The 18,849-nt window shown below is 51.8% G+C and overlaps 1 protein-coding gene across 5 annotated transcripts in view; it reads left to right on the forward strand.

Moving 5' to 3' along the window:
* Window positions 1–18,849, forward strand: part of camk2d1 (calcium/calmodulin-dependent protein kinase (CaM kinase) II delta 1) — a 59,068-nt gene that overhangs the window by 22,786 nt on the left and 17,433 nt on the right. For all 5 annotated transcript variants that reach the window (XM_030086883.1, XM_030086890.1, XM_030086905.1 and 2 more), the window contains 4 exons: window positions 5,259–5,318; window positions 9,898–9,952; window positions 12,695–12,760; window positions 16,793–16,865. In XM_030086883.1, coding sequence (XP_029942743.1) covers window positions 5,259–5,318; window positions 9,898–9,952; window positions 12,695–12,760; window positions 16,793–16,865 — 254 coding nt within the window. The remainder of the gene's footprint in view (window positions 1–5,258; window positions 5,319–9,897; window positions 9,953–12,694; window positions 12,761–16,792; window positions 16,866–18,849) is intronic.

Genomic DNA, 18,849 nt, shown 5'->3' on the forward strand with positions numbered 1-18,849 from the left:
CATCATGCCGCCAGGCTGCACGGAGGAGGCAGCATCATGCCGCCAGGCTGCACGGAGGAGGCAGCATCATGCCATCAGGCTGCACGGAGGAGGCAGCATCATGCCGCCAGGCTGCACGGAGGAGGCAGCATCATGCCGCCAGGCTGCATGTATTGGATGCTGAAGGGAACTCGGGTCTGTTGGTCTATCATGACCCAAAACAATAATAAAATCATTAATGGCATAATTAACTCTGCAGTAACGGCCTGAGCTCTAAGTTTTCCGTCGTTCTTCTCTTTGAGCCAGCAGCTGACCCTCATCCTGTTTAAAACTTGACTTTAAGCCTCACAGATGAAACGCCAGGCAGGGTGGATTCTGGGTAACGTCACGGACCGACCTGTCGGACTGTCGCCTCTCTGCAGGTCGACGTGGAAGAACAGTGGTTTCCTGCAGCATCGTCCGGGCCGTGGTTGATCGCCTGCTGGGGTTGGTGCTGCAGTGGACCGATGGGGTCCCGTAGCCACCGCAGTGCATGCTGGGATCCAGGACGGAGGTCTGCTCCTCCTGTTGGCTGCTGATGGAGACAGGTGGAGCTCCAGCCGAGTGCAGGAGTCAGTCCAGGAGTCGATAGCTGTGTGTGTGTGTGTGTGTGTGTGTGTGTGTGTGTGTGTGTGTGTGTGTGTGAGACTCTGCTCTCACAGGAAGCGTCTCGGTGTGTGAAGCTGTGAAAACGGTTTGACGCCTGGTTTCAGCTGAGCCTGGTCTGAATGCTGCAGACAGCAGCGCCGGCTCCACTGCAGGGGGAGTCCGGACGCTGCCTGAAGCCTCCTCACGTCTCAGTCGTGTCAACGTAGTGTTCTGCTGATGGCAGGAAACATCAGCAAACATCAGGAAACATCAGCAAACATGAGTAAATATCAGTGAATATCAGTAAGTGTCAATATCGGTCATTATCAGGAACCCCTTCATCTTAAAACCCCTGGAATCCGTAACGGACCGCCCTTCACCTCTCTCTGACGCTCCTGATCTGACAAAGAGATGAGAATAAATAAGAGAGCAGCTCTTTCTGGGGAGCTGCTTCTCCCTGGGGGGTAAAAACAAGCCCCCCCGCCCCCCAGCTGAACAGCTGCTCCTGCCTCCTTCCTATTTACACCATCTTCATCACATGAGCAGTCTCAGCCGAGTCTCATGCTGGAGCTGCAGTCTGGAGGTTTTCGTCCTCGGACCCCCCCTTGTGTCTGACCCTCCTTGTCTGAAGCCAGTAATATCAGTGGTGTAAAAATCAGCATTATCACAGTCAGAGTTTCACAATAAGAGCTTCTCAGCATCTCTCTCGACCTTGGACCGTGCTCCGGCGGCGTTTCCTCCCCCTCCAGACGGAGTCTGAGTGTTTCTGGACTCTGGCTCTGCCTCGCTCCTCAGAGCGCTTGGTCTCAGGTTCTGGACCGGTCCTCAGAGCGCTTGGTCTCAGGTTCTGGACCGGTCCTCAGAGCGCTTGGTCTCAGGTTCTGGACCGGTCCTCAGAGCGCTTGGTCTCAGGTTCTGGACCGGTCCTCAGAGCGCTTGGTCTCAGGTTCTGGACCGGTCCTCAGGGCGGCAGCTGATGTGGAATCAGTGATTTCCTCACAGCAGCTGAAGCCGTGCAGCGAGGAGGAGGAGTTCTGTGCTCCTCTGTCTGAACCGCAGAGCCTTCAGCTCTGACGGGTCGGTTCAGCTGCTCTGGCGGGGGAACGTGGCTGCCGAGCGGTGCCGCCGTTGGAGCGCCGTCTCAGAGTCGTGGGAAACGTGTTGCCGCTCTCCCCGGTCGCTCGCCGTTGGTGTGATCTGGCGTTCTGTGGATCCACCTTCAGACGCCATCTGCCGCCCTGAGTCACACGAGCAACCCGGACAGACGGTCGCTCTGGAGACGGCGGCGGTCTGGAGCTCTGGGTGGACCTGAGGGGCCTCAGTGTGTGTGTGTGTGTGTGTGCGTGTGTGTGTGTGTGTGTGTGTGTGTCTGTGTGTGTGTGTGTGTGTGTGTGTGTGGAGGCCCTGAGTCGCCGCTCGCTACGCCGTAATCACAGCCTCAGCATCTGCTAAGTGAGTCCACTAAAACTGGACTCCATCAGCACCTCACACACACACACACACACACACACACACACACACGTGCTAATAGCCTTGTGGGAGTGCTCTCCTCTGGCTGCGGCTCTGATTCCGCCTCCGCCTGCCGTCGGCGTCTCGGCGGATGATGACTGAACAACGAGGCGTCAGAACGGACCTGCCGGGTCCTGGAGTCCCAGTCTCAGAACCAGGACCGCGTCAGAACCAGGCTCACTGATTTTGGCCAGAACGCCAGAGGTTCTCTGACGGCCTTTCGCTGTGAATCATGACTCTGTTGGACCAGTTTCCTCACCAGGACGGTTCAAACTGACTTTCAGCCAAAGGAAGGATGGCTGAAGCAGCGTCTCTGGTTCTAATAATAGAAAAGAGGAACCTTCGTCTCTGAAACCGTGGAGTTCCCTTCCAGAGGCTGAGTTCTCACTGAGATCACTGATGAGCGGGAATATTTTAAAGCCTTTATTTGTGAAGCGACTGCGTTTGTCCACTTCCCCATCTCTTCATAAATCTGTTTCTTTCTAATCTGTCTCATCACATGCGTTCCCCTTTAACCTGAAACACCGAGGCGGTCCTGGATCTGGGGTTATTTCAGTCCGTACTGGGGTGAAATCAGCTGAACGAGCTCTGGGCTGTGAATAACGTCTCGTTTCTGCCCGTCCATTTCAGACATCTGTCCATCTGGGTCCTTCATTTCCTCGCTTTATTGCCTTGTTCCGTCTCTTTTCAGCTCATAATTACCTTCCTGCTCCCTCAGATATGAAACGCCTCTCCTGAGCGCTCCTTTAAAGGCCGAGGAAACAGAGTATCGAGCGCCTCCGGGTTCCCGCCGCTCGCCGCCGTCACCCGTCTGCTGCAGCCGCTGCTGCACGGCGCGAGACGGGAGATGTTGCCCGAGGGAACCAGGGTAGTGGGAGTGTGTGTTGGGTGTTCCGTCCTCTGTTATTGGAGCTCCGTGATGCTCTCTGGGCACGGAGCTCCTCTCTGCAGTGGGGCTGCTGGAGGTCAGAGGTCGTTTCCTTCGGTTTACTGCTTCATAAATGTTGATCCAAACCGCCGGACGTCGGAACGTTCAGGGTGAAGTCGTCGTACCGCTGGAAGTGATGGAGGGTCGGCGTGTCGCGTAGTATATCACTGAGAAGCCCCCGCGTGTGTGTGTGTGTGTGTGTGTTTTTTGCGTGTGCGTGTGTGTGTGCGTGTGTGATTGAACCTGCAGGCAGCGGCAGAGGAAGCAGATGTGGAAGCGTCTCTTTTCGTTGAAAATAGCCGCCGCTGCCCTCATTTCACGCCGCCGCCGCCGCCAGGCGCTCATCTGGCCTTTCTAGATCGGGGCCGGCTCCGGGGCCGAGCGCCGCCGACTCGCGGCTGAGGAATGCCGGTGTCGGTTTGAGGGGTAAAAAATACCCCGAGAGGACCGAATAAGAGGAAAAGCAACCAGCGGGTGGCGACAGAGAGGCTCAGGCGGCTTCTTTATTGAGTCTTTGACGGAACGAATGTTTCGATGCATCAATCAGCAGATCTGCAGGTTTCTGTTCTTCCGATCGTCGAGTCCCAGACTGTTTATGATTTTGACTGAATTCCAGTCGGAACAGCAGCTTCAGGCGCTGGACTCCGCTGCCTCCCTGTTTCCTATGCTGTGTGTTACGGTACTTGTAGGCAGCTTCAGATCCGGCGGGGCTCCACGGGGTTCTTTGGGAGTCTTCTGGAGATGCCTTCACCCTGACACACGCGGCCCACAATGCTCCTCTTTCACACATGAGACCAGAATACACACAGGAAAGCAAGCAGCTGCATATCAATGAGATGCTAATGCTCCAACACCCAAAACCTCAGGCAGCCGCCGGTCTGCTTCCTGATGCGAGGCCTCGCTGGTTCTCTGAGCCGACGGAGGAACCTCACCGGGTGGAAGTGAAGAAGAGCCCAGTCAGATCCACACCGCAGCGCCGGAACAGAAACAAGCACACCTACATTTCATTTTCTGTAGCTCGTTTCCCCGTCCGGTGTTTTCTAGAACAGATTCCGTGGAGGTGTGGCAGGAGCTCGTCTGAAGGCAGAAACCAGCGGGTATCATGAGAAGACGTTCATCTGGAAGCTCAAACGCCTCCTGAGCAGGTGAAGGACGGGTCTCGAAGCAGCCAGGGCGGGCGCTCCCGCTGTAAATCCCGTTACGTCACAGATTAACGGCGTGCGGCGCGGCGGGATGGAGGAGTGACGTCCACATCCACCCGCCGGCCCGGCCGCGCTCTCCACGCCCTCCGCCCCCAGAAAAGCACAACCCATTGGCCTGGCGGGGATTAGCCGCTGGCGAAGTGGCGGCAGATTGGAGGCGGCGTGCCGGGATTAGCGGGGCGGCGCCGGGCGGCTGCCATTGGTGCTGCTGAGCGCTGGACTGGCGGCTGATTGGAGGAGCCGGCGGTCCAGTCTCGGCACAACACGGCCTGTTTTCTCTAAACAGCCGGGGTTTCTGTGGCGAGGCTGAGGGGGGCGTCAGGCGGTCCGGTAGGAGAGGATGTCCGGTTCCAGGTCCGACCTCCGTCACCGTGACCCTCCTCCTCCACAGGGCGGAGTCGCTCTCGCCTCTGCTCCACGGCGATCATTAAAACATCTTTCACCAGGAGCTGTTGGCTAAATCTTCATCGGTCTTCTGGGGAACTTGTTCCCATTAATTCAACGTCCCATGAGCCTCTTTGTTCCCGTGGCGTCATGCGATCGGCGGTGATCCGGCGGCGACGGCTTTCAGTGTTCCAGTCTGCAGAGAGTCGGGGTGGAAGCCTCCCAGAGAGCTCACATTCCACCGGAGTCACGGATAGCGAGGCCTCCACGCTGTCGCCGCCGGCGCTAACAGCAGCTATTATCACCTGGCTTCCTCAGAGACGACTCCCACCACTGCTCATGATAAAGATCTCAGTTGTTCCGCAGCGCGGCGACGTGGCAGACGGTCTGTACGAGTCCGGGCACGCCCAGGCGTCTGGGGGTGAAGCTGCCTCTCTGCAGAGCCAGACCGGGGAGACATGGAGAGAAACCAGGCGTTCAGACCCACAGAGAGAAGTGAACCAGCGCCTTCTGAAGCCTGGCGATCGCCGGCTTCACGGAGACGCTTCATTTGTGGAAATCGCGCAGAAGCAGTTTGAAGGCCGTCAGGAGGGATTCCGCTGACGGAGGTGTTGTTTTTGTCTCCGCAGATCACCAGAAGCTGGAGCGAGAGGCTCGGATCTGCCGCCTGCTGAAGCATCCCAACATCGGTGAGCTGCACCACTTCCTTCCTGCACCACTTCCTCCCTGCAACACTTCCTGTCTTCCTGCACCACTTCCTGCCTCCCTGCACCACTTCCTGTCTTGCTGCACCACTTCCTGCCTCCCTGCACCACTTCCTGCCTTCCTGCACCACTTCCTGCCTCCCTGCACCACTTCCTGTCTTCCTGCACCACTTCCTGCCTCCCTGCACCACTTCCTGCCTTCCTGCACCACTTCCTGCCTCCCTGCACCACTTCCTGTCTTCCTGCACCACTTCCTGCCTTCCTGCACCACTTCCTGCCTTCCTGCACCACTTCCTGCCTTCCTGCACCACTTCCTGCCTTCTGACTTCATGTCACGTCTCAAACCCATCTGAGGCCTTACAACATTCTGGTTTCTGCTGGACGCTGGAGTCCCAGACCCAGTGAACTGGACCCGGACTCAGTAATCTGGTCTCAGACTCCTGAAACCTTCATATTGTGGCTCTTTATCAAAATAACACTCCACAAAGAAACAAGGTGGCCAGGACGTCTTAAACTAGATCCAGACTCATTCACCTAGACCATAAATGTTATTTCGTCACTGAATCACTAAGCTGGTTCCAGACTTGTTGAACTAGTTCCAGACTCATTAAACTAGTTCTAGGTTAAACCAGAGCCGGACTGTCCACGGTGAGACTGCTGTCCAGGTCTAGTAGAGACTCTGTGAGAGTGACCTCCATCTGCCTGTAAAATGTAAAGCGTGGTTGTAACAGTTGAATCATTGTGTGCTGTGGATTTTACAGGGAAACACACACACACACACACACACACACACACACACACACACACCCTCCCTCCTCCTCCCTGCTGGGGGAACAGAGGCTGAACAGCTGTAATTATCGCCTCGCAGCAGCTCTTGAAATCTGTTGTTTGGCCGTCGGGTCCCTGCTGGTTTTCTGTTGCAGTGAGTTTCACACAAAGCAATGCTTTATGGGATATTTAGGATTCCCGGTTTAATCGTCGGTGTGGCTGAAACTGATGCAGGATCCTTCAGAGACGCAGGCTCGTCTGAACCGAACTGAACTGAGACAAGATGGCCGTTTTCTGTCTGCTTGAACAGGATGATATTCCTGATGCAGTTTAAAGGAGACGTGATTCAAACTCACATTGTGGGTCGTTGATATTTGACAGTTAGAAAATGTCAAATTGTTCCAGAGTTTTCAGCCGCTGTGCGACATGCTGGCTGCGTCTTCATGTCAGCCTTTCAGTTTTCCATTGAAACTCATTTGAAACACAATTTTAAACCATCTTTTCTTGATCTTCCGTTATCTTATCAGTAAATTAAAGCGATCTGTAGTTCTAGGAGTCGGTCATCAGCCGAATTCAGTCGAATAACAGCTGTGATGGTTTAATACCTTATGGTAAAAAAAGGCAGAACTCGTGACCCCGGTGGCCCCCTGCGGTGCTGCCACGCCTCTTATCCACCCATCCAGACACTTTTCCCACCGGAGAGCCGTCGTTTCCTGTGTGAGAGGATCGTTTCAGAAGCCCAGAGACGCTCCTGAAGCCGATGGGTGGTTCCCTGCTGCTCTGCCTTCAGACGGAGGCTCTCGTTAGGATTCCCGTCACGGCTCGGGGGAAGTCCTCGCCGCCGCCATGCATCTCTCAGATGTCAAGCAGGAGGAGGAAGGAACGTCCGCGGGGAAGTCTCTCTCTTCAGGGAAGCTCTTGGACGTTTTCAGCGTGGGCTGAAGCTCTTCGTTCTCTGGACCGTCCAGTCTGGCTCGGTTTATTGAGAGGAGAGGAGTGGCAGTGGCGCCCAGTGTGTTCCCTGAGGAGAAACCAGACACTGCTGAAGTGATAATACCTCAACAAGGCCTCAGCATCATCTTCCTGGTGAGGCTCATTGGTTAGAATCATGTTTTAATTACCAATGAAACCCATAAAAGGAATGAATTACCCTAGAAAAAAACATTCCTACAGCTGTTTCAGCCGCAGATCAATGGAATTTAAACTGTCCTAATAAAATCCTGCAAGCCCCACCCCCACCCCCACCTCAGAGAGTCTGCTGAGGTCTCACCTGGGCCAGGATCATTCAACCGACTCCATCCATCCATCCATGGTTTCCCATTAAACTGAAATGCCTGGGAAACCAGAGTATCTGGAGCAAAACCACAGACTGTGGGAGAACATGCAAACCCCTCCGAGTCTTGACCTGTATCCAAAGGCTCAGTTTCACACCCTTCAATTGAAAACCTTCACATGAATGATCGTGTTTGGACCCCTCTCTGACCAGCTCTGGTCCAGTGTGTTGCCCAAAAACACAGACACATGGTGAAGCCCGGAATGGGGATCGAACCGGCACCCAGGCGATTGTGAGATGATTCGACTGAACAAGACAAAACTATTTGCAATAACCTGAAAGTGTGTGCTGCTGGCAGTCTGGGACCGGAGTCCGGAGTGTATTCTGGTCTCTCGTCACCAAACCGTAACAGTCTTATGAGGTAATCCGCCGCCGCGGGTCGGAGGTGTCACCGCTCGCTCCGTCTCACTGCGACCCCCCGCCGTGGCGCTTCAGCTCCATTAGCCTCGCTGCTAATTGGCTTGCAGAGAGCTGGTTGCTGGCCCCGTCCTCACCTCCGCCTGACGCTCATTCAGAAGAACCCAGAGCTAAAAATAGGAGGAGAAACTAACCGGCGTCCGTCTGCTGAAGGCTGCAGGCTGTTCGAGGTGGAAGGATGCAGATCCATGGACAGAACTCATCTGGAGGTTGGACATCTGGACGGCGGGCAGCAGCCAGCGTTCATGAAAAGACGAAGCGGCGTTAATCCGCCGCCGCTAATTCAACACAGCTGCTGTGGTGTGGTGATCGGCGTCCGCTGCCGTCGGGCCTTCTTCGTTCTGCCGCCAGAAATAACGAGTTAGATAACGGCGCCCGTCTCCTCGGAGGAGGAGGAGGAGGAGGAGAGGAGTCCTGTGATTACTGCCACTCTCCGCTGTGCAGGACAGATGGGGAGAGTTTTAATGTCGGCTGTATAATTTCAATCTTTTCATCGCTCCTCCGATCCTCCGCGCACGTGATTGGCTGGCTGCAGAAGACAGATGGAGTCTGATCGCTGAGGAAGCAAAGCAAGAGTCTGCTATTATAACCTTACATAACTTCAACTGGACTCCAACTTAACGTACTAATAAAATATCAATCGTAGATTTTTTTTTCCAAACACAGCTTCTTGCTTCTCATACTTGATATTTGTCCCTCGACACTCCGTGTTGACGTCCTCAGTCACCTGCAGAGCAGCGAACCGTTCCAGATCGGTGATATTTTAATGTCTGAGGTCAGAAAATGAAAATGGTGAGAAAATAATCTGTAAATATTGGAACGATCATTTGATTGCTTATTGAAGAGATTTTCTTCACAGTTTATTTTATGTGACATTTGATTTAAAACTGTTAATTTATGTGATTTTTGTTGAGACAATGAAAGATATTTTTTGCAAAGAAAAGTAAATGTGCCTTAGCTGATGTGAAATCTGAAGGTGACTGATAGTAGATTTTATGAGTTCAGATACAGAACGCGGTTCAGATTCCTGTCTTGGACGTCTAATAGTTTAATATTGATAACTTGGTAACTCGCTGTTGACGTTCTCTGTTAAAACTCTGCTGCTTTCGTCTATCAGTTCTGTAAACACTCTCTTGGCCCATCAGGGAGTTTCTCTGCAGCGTTCCACAGAGACGACCCGCTGGACGATTTCTTCTATATAACAGGGAGTCATCGGCGTATATCAGTGTTTCTCTGTTAAAAAAGAGCTAAAGTGGGCTCTGTAAAACAGTTTTCTCTGCTGAAGTGTTTAAATTCGGTTCTGTTGAGGAATGTGGAAGGAGGCGTAGAAGCTTGATGCATCGGCTTCAGGCTCTGTGCTTCAGTTTCTTCTCACCGTTAATATTTCAGTGTTCGTTCTTCGCTCACAGATCTCCGTACAGCGTGTTGATGCTCACAGCTGGATCCACTTACAGGGCCCGAACCGAGAGTGAATACTGTAAATAATTCATTCTGCAGCTGTATATGAAACCATGTATGTTGAGGAAGCTCAGCGTTGGGCGAGCATGCATCTTTAAAGGCCATTAGCAGCCGTCAGACTCACAGTGAACTCAGTGTTTACGTGTCTGGATGTGGCCTGCCGCTCATTTAACAGTGGCTGGTTTTACAGGAACGCTGTTTGTGTGTGAGTGGAAGAATAACGCTGATCTTCAAGTTTCTCAGGAGCAAAGAAACAGAAAATTAGTGCTTCAAACCGACTAATCTGAAGCGATTTTTATTGATGATTCTTATTTTAGCTGAAGTTTCTACAAAGAAGAAATGAAATGATAGTGGCAGAGAATTCCTGCAGTGTACTGAGGCTGGTGGGACTGGTGTGGCTGCTTCATGGTGACTTTTTACTCATTCAAGCAACTTTTTCCCAGCGTCAACATGATAAACATCCTGTTTGTGTTTCAAAACTGTCACTTTTTTTATATCTTTAACATCAGCAAGTGAAATGTGGCTGATGGCTCCAGCATTAGCGACCTCTGACCTCTGACCTCCAGGTGTGTTTCTTCTTCTCCACAGTTCGGCTCCATGACAGCATATCAGAGGAAGGGTTCCACTACCTGGTCTTCGATCTGTAAGTGCCGCTCCGCTCGCCTTTTCACCTGCCGGGAAGAACGCCGTTCATTGACTCTGGAACGGGGGTCGCTTCATGACACTGAGGAACAATCAGGGGCCGGACAGCATGAGCAATAAAGAGACTGACAACATACTGAAGGACGCAACATATTGTATTTTGTAAATTCTTAGCATGTGCATCGCAACAACAGGCCCAACAGTCAGATCAGGTGATCAATATCAAAACAGAATTAACAGACAAATAGAGAAATTAACAGACAGAAAACATGACTTCACTTGACATAACGGCACCAACACAACTGTATGGGTGTTTAAGACTTCAGCCATTTCACTTCATTTAATATGGAAGAATCACTTTGAAGTTCCTTCATTTGGCTTTTCATGACTTTATTTTCCTTATCTGTTGATATTGAAATTAATTGAATTGATGGAAGTGCATCAGATGCCTCAATAAAAAAAAAAAAAAGGTCAGTGGATAATATGAGGTGAACATGTTAAATATACTGTTCAAAAATCAAAAATTGCTTGACTGTTAACTTGCATGCAGTTTGCCGAGATTTTCCATCCAACTGGAAAAAGGATGTGGAAGCAGTTTAGCAGATCGAGAGTTTTAATGTCATTCATGTGTGAGAAAGACGACTCAAAGCCGATCCGCTGAAACAGACACAGTCAGAAGAAGTGTGGGAATCGCTCCCGGGTCCTTCATGACTGTCATACCGTCAGTGGAGATCCTGAAATCATCAGACCTACTGGGAGAGCCGTTTTCCAATGAGTTTATAAAGCCTGTGGAGCCACCAGGAAGTGGAGCCTCCTCCAGGAAGTGGAGCCTCCTCCAGGAAGCGGAGCCTCCTCCAGGAAGTGGAGCCTCCTCCAGGAAGCGGAGCCTCCTCCAGGAAGCGGAGCCTCCTCCAGGAAGCGGAGCCTCCTCCAGGAAGCGGAGCCTCCTCCAGGAAGCGGAGCCTCCTCCAGGAAGCGGAGCCTCCTCCAGGAAGCGGAGCCTCCTCCAGGAAGCGGAGCCTCCTCTGAGGGAAGCCTGAGGTTTCTGTGGGGATCATGAAGCTTGTCCTCAGGCTCTGTGACAGTCTGACCTCTGCCCTGTGACTCCAGGGTTCGTTGGATGGACAACAGAAAGCAGCAGCAGTAAACTGGTGGTTTTCATCACAGGCAGAAACTCTCCAGCTTGTTTCCATTTAGAATTCTGCAGAAAGGGAAGCTTGATGGACTCGGAGCTTTTTCTGCTCGTCTCGCCTGTTGGCAGCTTCGGTGGAGACTCATATGATGCTAATGCTCTGTTCTTCCTCCTGTTATTGTTCCAGTGAAAAAATAAAGAACAAAGCTCTTCAATGACTTCCCTCTTCACATGTCAGGGACATGAAGGGGTCAGGGGTCATGCTTCGGAACTCGGTGTTATCCTGTCAGTGGAGGGATTTGAACCTGCAAACTTCTAGAAGTTTTTAAAACTGTTCTGTCGCGTCGGCTCCAACAGAAACTTCTCGCTCAGCTCGTCTCACAGAAAGCTGTTCAGAGCAGACGATCTGAACCAGCGTGGAACCGACTCCTGTGGAAACGGCTCCCGTCAAATAACAATAATTAGGAATCCTTGGTTTGATTGCACCGCAGGAGGCCGGGCTCAGCGCAGCACGGCGGGCAGACTGATTACCGTCTGCTGAAATAGAGGAGATGGAAGCTGAATGTTCAAGCCGTTAAAAATACAGATTATTCTAAATGCAGACAAGTCTGTTCACTTTCTAACTGTATTTGAAGACGTTGAATCAGTGAGTTCTGTTGACTGTTTAAATCACGTCTGCTGCAGCTGCTTCTAGATCCGAGTCGGCTCGGATCTGATTTTCTGTTTTACTGAGCAGCTGTGCTTCATATGACCCAAAAACCAGGATACAGATCATTTCAGCAGCGCTCTCTCTGTTACACAACCTGTGATGCTGGTGCTACGAGGGAACAACACACTGTGTGGTTATGTCTACAGTCACAGGAGGACACTTTCTGCAGAACCAGATGTCATAAGAAAGCTTCTACTAACTGAAACTGAAGGTAAATCTAGAGAAGAGGAGAAGTCTGAGTACTGAGCCCTGAGGGACTCCTGTGGACTCGCTGTGGGGTGTTCTTCAGACTGCCGTTGGTTTATTCAGTGATAATGACTCAAACCAAGCTGAATTCAGCGGACGGCGTGATGTGAGGCGGAGCTGAGGTCTCAGACTCGGTTCATGGTCCAGGTCTTCCCCTGCTGTCTGGACCGGAGCTGTGAACTCAGGCTGGACTCTGAACTCTGGATAACGGTTTCCACCCCTCATATCTGCTGTTCTGTGTTTGTAGACCTGGATTAGGATCACTGTGTCAAGCTGCAGCAAACTGCGTCTGGTCTTTATATTGATCCGTTTTAAAGTCCCCCGGCGTCCAGAGTCCTGTCCTGGTGAGAGCCGCCTGGCGGACATGACCGAGGCCCCGGAGGCTCAGTGTGACACAGCCTGCTCGTTACAGCAGTTCCTTCTGCTTGGAAAAGCTCTCTGGGCCCAAATGATGGAAAAACAGGGAAATTCCTTCCAGCTGAATAAACAGAATCCATGTCGAGAGCAGCAGGAACATGCGACTGTGGTGATTTCACCGTTCAGGCAGCGAGTCGGCCCCAGCTGGCCTGAAAACAGACTGCTGAGCATTATGGGGCCTTTCCCCCCTCGGGGCTCGGACATGAGCGTCGGGTTTCAGCGCTCCTCTCGTCCTGCAGGGTGACCGGCGGCGAGCTGTTCGAGGACATCGTTGCCAGGGAGTACTACAGCGAGGCCGACGCCAGGTCAGTGCCGGGGACGCTTCTGTGTTCTGTGGCTCTGAAGGCGTATCGAGGCAGAGCTCCGCCCAGTGAAACATCTGCTGGCCTTCACCCAGTGCTAGCTCTGCTAGCTCTGCTAGCTCTGTTAGCTCCAACCACTGATGTAGTCCAGCAGGAACAGTTCTCACCCAGTCGGTCCAGCAGGACGCTTCCATGTGCCTTCAGGAGCCTCTTCTTGTTTTGATCAATCCACTTTTCTTAACATCCTGTTTCATTCGTGCCCCTTAAAATAAAAGCTCCACTTCAAACGGAACCCTGTCCTAATGACGACGATCCGAGGCCGAGGCCGAGGCAGGGTCCAGACCTGAGGGTGTAGCTGGTTCCCACATGGTCTGTGTGGAGGGTGATCAGGCTTCCAGACAGAACGGTATCGGTACCCGGTATCAGCAAGTCGCTAAAGGTTAGAGAAAAAATGATATTGGTGCATTCCTAATTGAAACTGTTCAAAATCACATCCCTCCAAAAAAAAAAAAACAAACATTTAAAGCATTTTGATTCCCAAAAAGTCAACGGGTCAATTTTACTCCTACCGACCACAAAGCAGCGTCTGGGTTCTGTTTTTAGTGGCCTTGTTGGGATTTTGAAGTGTGTATCTGTTTTACCTGAACTTATCTGTCCCTTTGTGTCTTTTTCTCCACCTGATGTGTAACTTGAAGCTCCTGACCTTTTAAAGACTCGTGTTGGTCTCATGCTGGTGTGTTGGGTTGCAAACCGGGGATTGAGTAAAGCTCTTACTCTGTATTTTTGTTTGATAGAATGAATTGAAGTAGTTCAACAGCTCACAGGTGGCTGAGCCGGCGTTCGGACTGGAGGATGGACTGACCAGTGGAGGTTGTGTCAATGAAACCTCTTCAGGAGGAAAGTAAACTGATGCCTTTCAGTCTCTCAGAAGGTTTGAAATTGATGTTATAAACAATTTAAAGCAATTCTTTTTCTCGGCAGACCAAACGTTTCCAACATCCAAAATCAGATTCCAGGATCCTAAAAACTGATGATAAAGAGAAAACATCAGACTGGCTGATAATCAAAGCCAAGCTGTGGTTTCCCAGCATGTAGCGAGAAAGTAAGACGTCAAAGGGATTTTGGAAAAACTAGAGCATTATTATCAGAATCATTAGAGACAGAGAAATGTTTGGTCACAGTAAGAGTCTAAGACAAAGACCTGACCAAGAATCACTAAGGTGCCCAAACAGAAAGACTCTATATGGTCTACAGATAGAACACTGTGGGCCAAGAAAAGAGTTTAGAAACAGGAAGTACGGTCAGAAATCACCTCTGTTAGGTCGTTTCTTACTTTCAGATGGATCTGACAGATTGTGAGGATGGCAGGTTGGAAGTAAAGGGAACATGCGTTAAGTAATAGGGTGGATTTTTTTTCAGTTCAGGTGTTGATAAAAAGAGACAATAAGTGTATCAGCTCTGTCTCACAGTGTCAGTAAAAGTCATTTCGCTCAATCCTGGTTCTCGTTTGGAGCTCAGCACACTGACATGAGGCTGCTCCTCTCTTCCCGCTGGAGGAATCCGTGCAGTGGATTTCCCAGCAGGCTGAGCTCCTCCTTCAGAGCTTCCTGTGTGGCTTCCTGTTTCGATCGGGTGTGACTTCCTGTTTCGATCAGGTGTGACTTCCTGTTTCGACCGGTTGTTACTTCCTGTGTCGACCGGTTGTTACTTCCTGTGTCGACCGGTTGTTACTTCCTGTGTGGACCGGGTGTTACTTCCTGTGTGGACCAGTTGTTACGTCCTGTGTCGACCGGGTGTTACCTGCTGTGTCGACTGGGTTTTACTTCCTGTGTCGACCGGGTGTTACTTCCTGTGTCGACCGGGTGTTACTTCCTGTGTCGACCGGTTGTTACTTCCTGTGTGGACCGGGTGTTACTTCCTGTGTCGACCGGGTGTTACCTGCTGTGTCGACTGGGTTTTACTTCCTGTGTCGACCGGTTGTTACGTCCTGTGTCGACCGGTTGTTACTCCCTGTGTCGACCGGTTGTTACTCCCTGTGTGGACCGGGTGTTACTTCCTGTGTCGACCGGTTGTTACGTCCTGTGTCGACCGGGTGTTACCTGCTGTGTCGACCGGGTGTTACTTCCTGTGTCGACCGGTTGTTACGTCCTGTGTCGACCGGTTGTTACTCCCTGTGTCGACCGGTTGTTACTCCCTGTGTGGACCGGGTGTTACGTCCTGTGTCGACCGGTTGTTACTCCCTGTGTCGACCGGTTGTTACTCCCTGTGTGGACCGGGTGTTACTTCCTGTGTCGACCGGTTGTTACTTCCTGTGTGGACCGGGTGTTACTTCCTGTGTCGACCGGGTGTTACCTGCTGTGTCGACTGGGTTTTACTTCCTGTGTCGACCGGGTGTTACTTCCTGTGTCGACTGGTTGTTACTTCCTGTGTTGACCGGTTGTTACGTCCTGTGTCGACCGGGTGTTACCTGCTGTGTCGACCGGGTGTTACTCCCTGTGTCGACCGGTTGTTACTCCCTGTGTCGACCGGTTGTTACTCCCTGTGTGGACCGGGTGTTACTCCCTGTGTCGACTGGTTGTTACTCCCTGTGTCGACCGGTTGTTACGTCCTGTGTCGACCGGCTGTTACTCCCTGTGTCGACCGGTTGTTACTCCCTGTGTCGACCAGTTGTTACGTCCTGTGTCGACCGGCTGTTACTCCCTGTGTCGACCGGTTGTTACTCCCTGTGTCGACCGGTTGTTACCTGCTGTGTCGACTGGGTTTTACTTCCTGTGTTGACCAGGTGTTACTTCCTGTGTCGACCGGTTGTTACGTCCTGTGTCGACCGGCTGTTACTCCCTGTGTCGACCGGTTGTTACGTCCTGTGTCGACCGGCTGTTACTCCCTGTGTCGACCGGTTGTTACTTCCTGTGTCGACCGGTTGTTACTCCCTGTGTCGACCGGTTGTTACTTCCTATGTCGACCAGGTGTTACTTCCTGTGTCGATCGGTTGTTACTCCCTGTGTCGACCGGCTGTTACTCCCTGTGTCGACCGGCTGTTACTTGCTGCGTCGACCGGTTGTTACTTCCTGTGTCGACCGGCTGTTACTCCCTGTGTCGACCGGTTGTTACTTGCTGCGTCGACCGGTTGTTACTTCCTGTGTTTGGTGTTCCTGTGTGTCCTGTGGTTTCCTGACGTTCACCTGTTCTTCCTCTTCCTCTCCTTCCTGCTTCTGGCTGCCGTCTCTCCTCCAGTCACTGCATTCAGCAGATTCTAGAAAGTGTAAATCACTGCCACATTAACGGCATAGTGCACAGAGACCTGAAGGTTAGTGACTGTCAGTGAAGGAATCCTGGCTCCTCTGCTGCCTGATCAGTGCTTCCCGCCGGGCGCCGCCTCCTCCAGACGCCCCACACAGCGCCCCCTGCAGGGTCGGCGGGGGCGGGAGGGCGGCGGGGGCGTGGGCCGGTAGAGCGCATCACTGCCTGTCCAGGCTCAAAGACGTGCATGTAGCACCACGCTGACAGCCACCAGGGGGGCGGGGCCTGGTGGGAGGGGCTCCAGGGAGGCGGGGCCCAGTGTGGGGGGGGCCCTGTTTAATCAACTGAATGTTGATTTGAAACATGGATTGACTCGATTTGCAGATTTAGAATTAAATTTTCAGATTGATATTGAAAAGAAACTATCCACTGAATTAATTTATTCAATGATAGTTAAGGACCCTCTGTGCCCCCCCCCCCCGCTCCGTCCTCCAGCTGGCTTCGACCTAACGCCTCGCCTGTTGTGCTCTGACGCTCGGTGAACCAGCCGCCTGTGTGTGTGTGTGTGTGTGTGAGTGAGGGTTGAACTCGTTCTGCAGTGTTTCCCTCAGTCACTGAAAACTGTGACTGTTCCCAAAACGTCCGTTTCTGTCTAACGCCCTGCGGCCCGTTAGTGAGGGCCTGGCGGGGCCCCTCCCACGCGGCGGCCGGCCCCCCGGGTGTCAGAGCCGGCTCACCACGAGACGCCGCTGGTAGCTTGTCACTAACCCGTGGCCCCCTGGTGTTTGCATGCAGTCATTGCATTCAGCAGATCCTAGAGGCCGTCCTGCACTGCCACCAGATGGGCGTGGTCCACCGCGACCTCAAGGTGAGTGGACTGAAAACCCTCGGAACACCTCTGTCTCTTCACCTGTTCCCCCTCTGGATCCACCCTCCGACTCTTTCCTGCTCCAGAACTGACGAACCAGGTTCCACGTCTTTCGTATTGGATCTGGTTCTAGTGAAATATAAAGACACGATCAGTCCACTCCGCCCCGCTGAGACGTGTTAATGCGCTCATAAAGAAAAGGTTGGCAGCCCTCAAGCTGCTCTGTGGCTCTGAACAGTTGTACATATTCTCTATTCCAGACTTGTAAACATAACCCAGGGCGGAGAACCTGCGGCTGGGGTGTGTTTCTGGAGTGTGTGGTTTCAATGAAAAACTCTGTTAATGGGGTCATAAAGCAGCTGCTGAAGGTTTAATACAAAGCCCAGTTGTATATTATTGAGTTGTGGTGTGTCTTTATAAACAAAGTCCAAACATGTCTCATTTCATTTGCAGATTTTAGGGTCTCGAAATGTCTGAAACTGTAAATCTGGTCCTGTAAAATTGGATTCTGTAGAAATAACGGTCAGGAAGTCCACATCCACAGCACAATCAGACACATTTAAAATCTTGTCAATCTGTCTTGAAAATTTCAGAACCAAAGCAGTAACTCAGGTGTAAATCCAATACAAAAACCTTTTAGAACCACAACTTAATGCCCTAACATGCAAAACGATCTGAAAGCAGTTCAGAAGAACGCCATTAAACCTTCGAGCAGTGTCAGCCCGGTCGTCCCTCACGCTGTAGACGTGAACAGGGCCAGCTCCTCTGTTCCGGCCTTACGGACGTTTCCTCGTCCCACAGTCTCTTCTTCTCACTGTTTGCTCCCATTTGCCAATCAAATGAAGCGGGTGTGTGTGTCAGGTTTGGTTTCCATTCAGCGGCAATAAGCCGGCGTTTTGCATGCTCCTCCGAGCGCTCCCATTGGCTGTCGCCCGGCAGCCGCCACAGCTCGCTGCAGAAACACAAAAACAAGCAAATACAGTCGAGACAAATAAGCAAAGAGCAGCAGAGCCGCCGGGTTTGGCTGAGTGGCTTCATTTCTCCAGATAATGGCTGGAAATGAGCAGAGTGGAGGTCAGGTCTTCAGCAGGTTCTTCCAAAGCTCCGGACGCTGCGATGCTTCTGCTCCACAGAAACCCTGCTTCTGCTGAAACCTCCTAAAAATTAAAGTGATTCCAGCACTGCAGCTTCACAAGGCTGGAGAAGAAATCATGGTTTCCGTCTAAACTCCTTCATAAAGCAGGTAGAAGTTGGTCTAAACTCAGCTTGAAAGCCAATCGAAACACACTTTATGACTGATTAAAAAGATGAAGCTGGACTATCTTGACTTGTTCAAAACCCTGAACCAGATGTAAAGAAGAGGAACTGTTATGAGTACAGCTGCTGGACCTTCTCAGACCTGGTCCTTCATCAGGTCCTAGTCCTCACTGTTTCATGTGGAAGTCGCTGCATTGTTGCACGTCGGTTCAGCAGGTCTTTGCCGGTTCTCTCTGCCCTTTTTAAACGATCCTTCTCCATCTTTCCCTCCTCGCCGTCCCGCCGGGTGACCTTCCTGTTCTCCTGGACCCGGACTGGGCTGGTTGGAATGTTCTGCTGCCAGCGTTTGCAATGACTGCATGATGCATTGAGCCTTCCTCCTGCCGCTAACCCTTCCTCCCCTCTTCCTCCTCCTCGCTCGCCTACAGCATGCCCTCCTGAACTGCACGTCTGGGGGAACCCTCACCTGCTCTACTAACCGCTCATTCGATCTTTCTAAACCGATTGCCATGAATGACCTGACTGATCCCTTCTTGAACGAGGACAGAACGTGAGAACAGCTGTAACACATGGCCGTTCACTCTGGAGCTCTGGAAATATCATTCTCTGGATTTATTTTCACTCACAGTCATTTTGGTCATTTGCTTTTTTAAAATGATCAGCGATCATACAAAAAACTGCACATTTACAAACATTACAGTGTCATCTGCATAAGCTGAGACACGTC

This window comes from Salarias fasciatus, chromosome 3 (genome assembly GCF_902148845.1).
Source record: "Salarias fasciatus chromosome 3, fSalaFa1.1, whole genome shotgun sequence".
Lineage (NCBI taxonomy): Eukaryota > Metazoa > Chordata > Actinopteri > Blenniiformes > Blenniidae > Salarias > Salarias fasciatus.